This window comes from Labrus mixtus, unplaced genomic scaffold (genome assembly GCF_963584025.1).
Source record: "Labrus mixtus unplaced genomic scaffold, fLabMix1.1 SCAFFOLD_196, whole genome shotgun sequence".
NCBI classification, from domain to species: Eukaryota; Metazoa; Chordata; class Actinopteri; order Labriformes; family Labridae; genus Labrus; species Labrus mixtus.
The window spans coordinates 10,001-20,000 of NW_026870346.1; the positions used below are offsets into that span (position 1 = coordinate 10,001).

A 10,000-nucleotide genomic window follows, 5' to 3' on the forward strand; every position below is an offset into this window, starting at 1 on the left:
TTTGTAGTCATTAGAGGCTCAGCTTGTCACAAAACGCGTTTAATAATGAGGATATGGATTAATCTTGGGGTATTTGTTTTGTCCATTGATTATCTATAAGTTTTCAGGGTTTTTCACTTGACGTGTGGATTTTCTGGATGTTTGTATTTATGTTTCTGTTGTTGTCTTTTGTGTTTCTGTTGTTGTCTTTTGTGTTTCTGTTGTTGTCTTTTGTGTTTCTGTTGTTGTCTTTTGTGTTTCTGTTGTGTCTTCTTGACGCCTGCTGCAGATCTGATTTCCTTCTGCACAATAATAAAAGTTGAAGTTGTCTTTTGAGGAAGACGTATTGATATCAATTAATTCAATTCAAAAACCTTTATTTGTCCCCGGGGGGCCACAGAGCAGTAAATGAACAACAGTGCAGGTAGAGGAAACATTTTAAAACTAAATATAAACTGTCAATTTAAATACAACTTCAAGCTTAAACTTAACTTAAAAATATAAAATATAAAAGAGTAGATATGAGTGGACAGTGATCGGACTAACAGATGTAAACAGAACTATATGCAAGTAGGCAAATACTAAATGATAAGTTAATAAGGTGAATAATGGAACAACAGAACTAATATAAACAATATAACTGTAAAGGTAAAAATGAGATAAATAAAGTGACCGTAGTGATGGATAAGAACAACAGGAATAAATTAACCAGAACTGTTTGAATACTGAAATAAAATGGATAGAATAAAGTGATGTAGTGCATGAGATAAAGCAGAGGCTGTTAAGGTGCATGGTGAACGGAAGGAAGTAAAAACAGCAAAGTTCACAGCTGAGAGTCTGCATTGGGTGAGAGGTGTTGTTGTCTGTTGGGGGGGGGGGCGTGTCCCTCAGGTACAGAGGAGTCCTCATTGCAGCGGCCGTGGGTTCAAATCAAGCGGCAACCTCCGGGTTTGAAAAATGAAGCCGATGCTGAAGTGTAAAATCCTGCAGTTCCTGGAGTGTCCACTAGAGGCTGGCTGCAGAAGCACAGGAAGTCACATACACACCCATTCTAAAAAGCCTGTTTTTACAGCAGAGATTAACATGTTTACAGCCTGGTTCACAAAACCAAATAGGTGTGATTAGCTCATGTCTCGATGGACACACACTGTACGGGGGGTGAATGTTTTGATGACTCATCAGTTTTGATTTGATGAAGGATAAGAGTTATTCACAATAAGGCGTGTAGCTGACCTGATTGACAGGTGGGCGCGGTGTAACGGTTTGTCAGGAGGTTTAAAACCCGCCTCAGCTCCAGCTCTCAGCCTGTCGTTAGGTTGACTGAAAGTTAGACTGAGACAGCATTTCCAGCATGGAGACCGCCATCGATGGGACTCCAGCGCCCCCTGCAGGGACAGACGGGGGACGCCATCGATGGGACTCCAGCGCCCCCTGCAGGGACAGACGGGGGACGCCATCGATGGGACTCCAGCGCCCCCTGCAGGGACAGACGGGGGACGCCATCGATGGGACTCCAGCGCCCCCTGCAGGGACAGACGGTTGATAGTAATATCTACTGTCTCATAAAAATCCGTTCTTACCCTTTGCTGCAGGTCATCCCAAACACTCTCCTCCCCAAAACTGGATCAAAAGTTAAAAATTAAATTATCCATTTACATAACATCTCTCTCTACACTTTATTTGTTGAATTTAAACTCCACCCAATTATGTTTGAAGTTCTCTCTGAGGTGCAGATTCTTAAAATGCTGGAGATGACTCTTTGCAGCATCTCGTTCTGAAATGAGGAGTTGCTCCGTCCGTGCGTATACAGTATTTAGCGTTGAAGCAGGTGGCGTTAAAGGATGTTGTTAAGGATGGAGCTGCTGTTGTACCGCCGTGGTCGGTCATTAGTATCGGCTAACTGAGGTTTGAGTTTCTCTGCTGTACTCTGCTCAGCCTGTACTTACACATAATGAGAGGTTGTGTATTAGTGCATTACTGTGCTTACAGAGCCGTGATGACACGTTTGCATGGAGCTGGACTCGTCATTTTCACTTTGGTCATTACACGTACCAAACGGCACTAAAGGAAAACCCGTGTTTTACAATAACATAACTCTCATTCCACCGTGAGCTCTGCGTATTTCAGTGAAGTGAATACATCATGAATACCTTACGGTTATTATTTTTAGGTTGTTCTTTGTGATTAAATAGAATCATCGTCCTCTGAAATCAAGGCTGCAAAAGATGTCAATTCTAAAATGTGAAATATTATTTATGTTGTTTTCCAGACGTCACAAAACTTTAGCATGATAAGAAAGTTAAGCAAATCAAAGTGAGAGAGATGCAGCGATGCAACCGGCCTCTCAACCGGAAGGTCAAAGGTTCGATCCCCAGCTGGGCAACATGTCCTATGTGTCCTTGGGCAAGACACTTAACCCCGAATTACTCCTGCTGCTTCAGTGGCGGTGTATGAATGGATGAGTTACTTCTGATGATACTACATAGCGATCACAACCATCAGTGTGTGAATTGGTTGGTGTGACATGCAGTGTAAAAGCGCTTTGCGTAGTTGGAAGACTAGAAAAACGCTATAGTTACCCATTTACCATTTACCATAACTGTTCGGCATCAGCTAATATCGGCACTGTTGACAGACATCGGCACATCAGCAAATAATGTGGCATGAGCTGATGTCAGTAGGCGATGTTTATCTGCTGTGCCAAATCAATCAAGAGATGACGTCACCTGTTGGACAAACTCTGACTTGTTTTGTCAAACATGAGAGAAAATGTTGCATTGTGGGAGTCTGACATTGACATTGGCTAAATTGTTATTTCGTACATCGGTATCTGGCCTGATTCTCCCAATCGATGCATCTCTTGTAAATATCTGACTCAGCTGTGAGAGTTAATCTAGCCGACACATACAACAAGCTAAATGATGCGCACAGGACGAGAAAAAAGGAAACATGTTGCAAAGGTGTTTTGAATACCAAAGAAAACTGTGGGCTGCTGCCATGATCACTTTGCAGGAAATTATTAATAATGACGATTAGCAGATATGAGCAAAGTGTTTAAGTAGCTAGTCCTGTAACGAGGCATGCTTACATTAGCATCATGCATCGTCGTTAATAATGCACCTTTTCTTTAGTGTTCTTGGTGTGAAGAGGGAATCAAAAGACTCCTTGTATTCACAGAGTGTCCGTCTTACTGCAGCTCTGTGCACAGTTTCTAAACGGTGATTATGTAACTACTGTTTGGGGGAGCTGTAATCAGTGTATCAGATTATTTGAAGGGGTTTTCATAATTGAATGCTACATCTCTCTGGGTCCTGGTCCAGCTGTGAAGCGGCTAACAACAGGCAGGCCTTGTGTGTTTTGTCTCCTGGGGGGGTTTTAAGGTTTCTCCAGGCCAGGCCTTATGAGGTCTCTGATGGTTTACAGATCTATCCCCCCCCTCCCCTCCCCCGTCAGACCTCAAATATGTCTTCAATTCTCTTTATGAAACAATAGTGTAGCCCCCTGCACGGGCTGCTGACAGATAATCCACAGCGTGTTAAAATAGCCGTGAAACCTCCTTCTGTTGGCGGCTGTTTTCAGGAGCGTTCAAGGCCTCGCTGAGCAGAGGTGAAGTGTTTCCTGGCATGTGAACATCAGGCTGTGACACATGCCAGGAAAATGATGCAAGAACAGCTGCAGGTGTTTAGTCAGATCTCCACCAGGTCTGAGAAACCTCCTCCTCCGACTGACAGGTCAGTCACCTCGACCGGCTCAAAGTGATGACGAGCTGCTGTGTTAAGATTTCTCTGTTTTATTTTAAATCAGACGCCGTGAGCTCGACTTTCTGAATAACTTCAAATTTACGTAAAAATCATACAAATCTATTTAATATCTCATTAGGCAGATTCTTAAAGCTGGAAATATCTTACCCTCACTCTTTAGACCTCAGATACTCTTAAGATGATCGTCTGCATCTTCTTAATCATGGAGTGCCACAAGGTTCAGTGCTGGGACCGATTCTCTTTACATTATGAAAAAATCGCACCTCCCTGTCTCCCTGCTCGTTCTCTACCTCTTGCATGCACGAGCCCACACTCAAAGCGATGAGCTGCTTCTGGACCAACGGCGCCGCTTGTGCATGTAAGTGAGGGGCGTGGCTTTGGCGGGAGCACAGGGGGAACGCTACTTTCAAAATCTTGCTAGTTTTCGAAAATCACCAACCCTGCTTTTAATTCAGACAAGACTGAAGTTATTGTAGAATATAAATGAGAAACGAGGCTTTCCAAGTTTTGGAGGTAAATTGAGAGATACTAGAGCCGAATACAGAGTTTGATCTTGAGTTTATCAATTAGTAAAACCAGGTCGATAGAATAAGTGACAAAAGGTAAATCAATACCTCTCATACCTCTTATTGGTGTTGTAGTACTGGTAATCAGTCTTGATCTCAAGACTTATCTTTAAGGTCTCAGTCTCAGACTGGACGGACTCCGGATTTTAAATCAAGACCACCACTGAGCGGCTATTTTTCCTCATCATTACTGAGATTGGAAGGAAAACGCCTCTTTCTTAAAGAACTAATAACTTAAATTAATTGTAGTTTAATTTTTTTAATTTTTTTTTTAAGATTTATTTTTGGGCTTTTGTGACTTTATTGTAGAGATAGGACAGTGGATAGAGCTGGAAATCAGAGAGAGAGAGAGAGAGGGGAATGACATGCGGGAAAGGAGCCACAGGTTGGAATGGAACCTGGGCCGCCCGCTTGGAAGACCAAAGCCTCCATAAATGGGACACGCACACTAACCACTGAGCCACCAGCGTCCCAAACGTAGTTTAATTTTTATCCCTCGGTTACGGCCGCAACCTTCCCGTTGTTACGGTCTAAGTGAGTGACACACAAGATGAAGATTTTTCAGAGATATTTATGGTCTTGGTCTCGACCCCTAAATGTCTTGGTCTAGTCTTGGTCTTGGAGCGCTCTGGTCTCGGGTATGTCCTGGTCTCGGTTAGCGTGGTCTTGACTACACCACTAACATCTCTATTTATCAGAATAAGTGTATAAATGATCTCAGAGCAGATCTCTGACTCCGTGTTGTGTTGTGTGTTTATCTGCAGGAATGCACGTGTCGGTGCGGGAAGTCTCCATCCCTTCGGAGCCTGACTCCTCCTACTTCCTGCGAGTGAACTGGAGGGGGCGGGGCTTAGGTTCAGGCTTCCAGTTGCTGCTGACTGACGGACAGGACGCCTGGAGAGGAGACGGTAAAAAAATGCCACCCAGTGTGACCTCACAACTCTTCAATGTCATTTAACACGACAGATTTATGTTTACCTGGTACCTGGACCACCTCACCTGTCTGACCACACACACACACACACACACACACACACACACACACACACACACACACACAGAGACACACACACACACAGATACACACACAGATACACACACACAGATACATACACACACACACACACACACACACAGATGCACACACACACACACACACACACACACACACACACACACACACACACACACACACACACACACACACACACACACACACGCCTTTCTCCTCACCTGGAAAGATTTAAGGGTGTATGGTCGTTGACCTTTGTATAGCTGCTTGGACAGTTCCCCTCCGTGCAAGATTTATGAGTTTGACCTTCAACAGTCAGATTTTCTCAGGTGATGTTACAAACCTGTACTCTTCGTTGTATTTGTCTTTCAAAATTATTTTTATTGATTTTTCTTGGATGCATCTTCACATTGCAGTTAGATGGCACAACAACACATTTGAACAAAAACATCCAAAGTAGGTAGATACAGAAATGAGTGTGAACATTAGTGGTGTGGGAAATAACGTACCAAAACCCCACACTCGAACTGTAAAACAAATAAAATAATAATAAAAGTCCAGAAGAAAGCATAAGGAATAACACAAGGACAACAAGCATACAGACAATAGACAGGACAAGAGATAAAGAGACACACACAGACTTACAAAAGGAGGGGGGGCATGATGGGGTGGACATTCCAGTTGCACAATAATTAGAAGGTTGTCAGTCAAAACATGTATACTTCGTTGTATTTCTCTTTCATTTTAGTAGATTTAAACATTTTTAACGCGCTGTTTCACTGCTCAGTGTGCTCTTAATATTTTATTCAATAAAAAGCAGGACGTTGTGATCTTTGTTTTTGACCCAAATGGGGGAAGACAAAGCCTTTCTCCAGAGAGCGGCTCGTGTGTTTTAAAATGTTTTCATTCAGACTTTCTTTTTAAATAATTTTTTTTGGCCTTTTAATTGAGAGACAGGACAGTGGATAGAGTCAGAAATAAGAGAGAGAGAGTGTGGGATGACATGCGGGAAAGGAGCCACAGGCGGGATTCGAACCTGGGCCGCCCGCTTGGTAGACTACAGCCTACGTACATGGGGCGCGTGCACTAACCACTGCACCACCAGCGCCCCTTCATTCAGACTTTCTGATTCTCTCTGCAGTAAGTGAGGCGGCCGTGTGCGAGGAGGCGGAGGAGCTGGAGATGCAGAGGGAGCGCTACATCCAGGACCTCGAGAAGGCTCTGACAGAGACAGAAACCTCCACCACGTACAGCTTCAGCCTGACGCCGTCTCCGCCCGACCGCGGCTCCACCGTCACGCTGGCGTATGAGACGGTTCAGAAGGACATCTCTGTGAGTGAAGCTTCTCAGAGTATCAGTGTCACACAGCTGAAGTTTGTTTATCCACGTTTTCCCTCCGGTCAGAAGGTTAATTAAAGAATGTGGTCCGATGTTTTGACTGTGCAGGATTATCTCTAAAACGTGAGTGAAGCGTTGACGTCTTAAGTCATCTTTCCAAGGTGTTGATGGTCTCATGACGTCAGCCGCTGCCTGTGCAGGAGATATCAACGTCACCTCGTCCTCTTTAATCCACCTCTGATGTTTTAAAGCTCCGGAGAAAAACCTGTTTTTATTCCCTCCCCGAGTGGAGGAAGTGATGAATCGAGTGTGAAACCGGAGTCATTTCTCACCTTCAGCTGCTGATGTTATTCCAGAAACTCCTTCCAACTGACCCAGACACAACCATGTGCTCTACATCTGTGGACAGCTTTTTTTAAAACAAGGTCTTCTTCTTGTTCTGATGGGATTTTCTCCCTCTTCGAATAATCAGCAGCTCATAAATCAACGAGTCTTTACAGCTCGTCCTCACAGCTAACTGAAAACAGATCTTGGTTTTTTTAATTCATCCCTCGTGTCATAATTATGCGTCTTTTAACTCTAATTATCCCAGCTGTGGCTCTTTTGGAATATTTCAGTTAGTCTTCTCATCGTAAATTTTTATTTGTAAAAAAAAATATAAAAGTTCTTCCCAGGTTATTTGCAAACAAATTCTTGGTGACTCAGCTGAGACTACAATTCATGTATCAGCAATTTTATCCAAAGTGACGAACATCAGAGAGTAAGAACAACACAAGCAAGGAGAGAGAGAGAGAGTAAACAACGTCAGGGAGTGCAAACGAACAGCTTTAAGTCTGATCGGACACAGGTGCTGACAGGAAGTGACCAGAGGGGTTACAGGAAGTGACCAGAGGGGTTACAGGAAGTGACCAGAGGGGTTACAGGAAGTGACCAGAGGCAAGCACAACATCGACAGCTGTTCTAGAGAGTTCTCATCAGCATCAAATCCATCCATATCATCATCATCATCATCATCATGAAGGTCGTCGGTGTTCATAAAGAGCTGGGTCTTTAGCTTTTTCTTAAAGGTGCAGAGGGACTCTGCAGATCACATGGAGTTTGGAAGTTTGTTCCACCACCGGGGGGCGACAGAGGAGAAGAGTCCAGTTAGGGAACACTCACACAAAGCAATCCGTACCGTGCCCAAGCATGTTCGAGTCCAGCTTGTTGGACCATTGTGCATGCTCCTTTCTGTACTTAAGCCTTGTACACTTCCTCGGCCCTGGCTCTCGGCCCTGGCTCGCTTGGTAGAGGTGTGCTTCGGTTCGGTACAGTTTAATGAACGAGCACAGATACACAACGTGGACAGCCTTCATTCTTCATGTTATACTGTTGATATCTGTTGCTGTGTGTGCCACCCTGTGCCTAGCTTAACATCTTGCCAAAGGACTACAGTTGAAAATGAGCCCGCTGGCTAACACTGGCACATTTACAGAAAAGCTGATTAATGTGCACTGTCCTTTAAATAAATAAATGAAATGAAATTCTGGAGAAACCCTGGAGTGTACTGTCTGTATCTGACTAACATGACTCAAAATAAGACACAAAGTCAGTAAAGTAGCCGTCATGTTCTTTGATTTGTTCTCTGATGTTCGCAAAAGGGACTCGACAGCGCCTCCCTTTTTTATTTACGAGTCCCCCTGTCTTGTAAACTGAGCATGCTTCATGATCACATAAAGTCATGCATGTGTTGTATTACGACGTTATGTACAAGAGGTAAACGTGCTCAGGCCCGGTTAGTCCTGGAGCGATGTGAGTGCAGTCCAGTGGGGGGAATTCAGTACGGTATGGGGTAACTTTAACTAGTGTGAGTGCGCCCTAAGAATCTGAGCCTGTCAGAGACAAAACAACAACTTTAAGGACGATGGTCAGACATCACAGCTGGTTGTCGGTTGAAGAAATCTTCTGCAGTAACTCCAAAAGTGCTGATATTACTCAATAATGGAAATCCCTCTGAATTAATGTGCTCTGTTCAGATTATATGTGGTGGAGTTTGGGGAGTGGAGCATCCCGACGGTGTGAAGCAACAGGCCGAATGATCCGTGTTCAGGGGTCGACCATGTGACGGAGACACAAACCTCCGTTGCCATGGCACTTCTGACAGAATGGAAAGCCGAGTGCGTCTGTTGGTTGCAGCAGAGGGGAAATGAATCGATGCTTCTGTTTAAAAACAAAAAAAAGGAGAGCGAGGAACAGAGGATTTACAGAAGTGCTCTGGGTGTTTCTCTTGCAACATATAAAAACAGGCAGTAATTCATCTGTCATAAAGTTATGAGTCATAATGAGAGGCCTGCGTCTAATGCCTGCTCATTCCCCTCTAATCGCAGCTCCTGTTCACCGCTACAAAACACCAGAAGAGCCCACAGGTGTTACCTGAGGTGTTAGCATACCAAACATGAGCGTGTTTGGAGGCAGCTAACTCTTTTTACTGTCGGCTCCAATAAGACATATGTGAGACTCATTCCAACATTTGGTTTAAATGTTGTTGCAAATGTTTCCTATTAATGGATCCTCTGATTTAATGTTAAAGCTCTTTCTCAAACTGACACAGCTTGTTGTAGAATAATCTCAGTCAGATGAGCACAGTGACAACAATGCAGCAGCCAGTATGTCCTCCTTCTAACTTTAGATTCTGGTCCTGAATGCTCTGGATTTGTTTGGACCAGAGAAGGTAGGCGCTTTTAAGATGGCCGTTTTGGACGCCCCTCTGTTTGCCAGATATGAGAGCAGTTATCAGGTCAACAGGTGTTGCAGCGATGGAAGCGGGCAAGAGAAGTGGTTCAGATAGAAGTGATTGTACCCGACCTAAAAAGCCTCTGCATGTTTCTAATAAGCTCCACGAGCAGAAACGTGCTCAAACTAGGATCAATATTGGAGATGCTTTTTGAAAAATGGAGAGAGGTTAGAACACAGAAAGGTTTACAGACCCATGCAGAGCTGGATAAACACTGAAGCTTCAGAGTCCACCACATGGTGACCTGAGTGAGCATGGACTCTAGAGAGGAGGGGGGGGGAGACAGCTCTCTATGATGTTTAGAATTTATACTGCAGTACCCATTTTAAACACTAGGGGGCAGAGTTACATACTGGTCCTTTAAAGGTGACAACATGAAGATTCACTGAGTTTTTTACAGTTCTCCTCGAGATTTGGGGCGGTAGTAGCTCACTCTGTAGGGACTTGGGTTGGGAATCGGAGGGTCGTTGCTGGGGTGAGCGACGTCTGGGGTGACTTGTGTAGCATGCTGCTGCTACCGCGACCCGACCCGGATCATCAGAAGATAATTTCTGGATGTAGAAGACAATTA

At 44.1% G+C, this 10,000-nt stretch overlaps 1 protein-coding gene across 1 annotated transcript in view; it reads left to right on the forward strand.

Annotated features, from left to right (window-relative positions):
* The window catches only part of LOC132970499 (DNA repair protein XRCC4-like), a 21,933-nt gene that overhangs the window by 282 nt on the left and 11,651 nt on the right, over positions 1 to 10,000 (forward strand). The window contains exons 2-3 of the mRNA XM_061034441.1: positions 5,071 to 5,214; positions 6,460 to 6,650. Of these exons, the coding sequence (XP_060890424.1) occupies positions 5,073 to 5,214; positions 6,460 to 6,650 (333 nt within the window). The 5' untranslated portion in view covers positions 5,071 to 5,072. The remainder of the gene's footprint in view (positions 1 to 5,070; positions 5,215 to 6,459; positions 6,651 to 10,000) is intronic.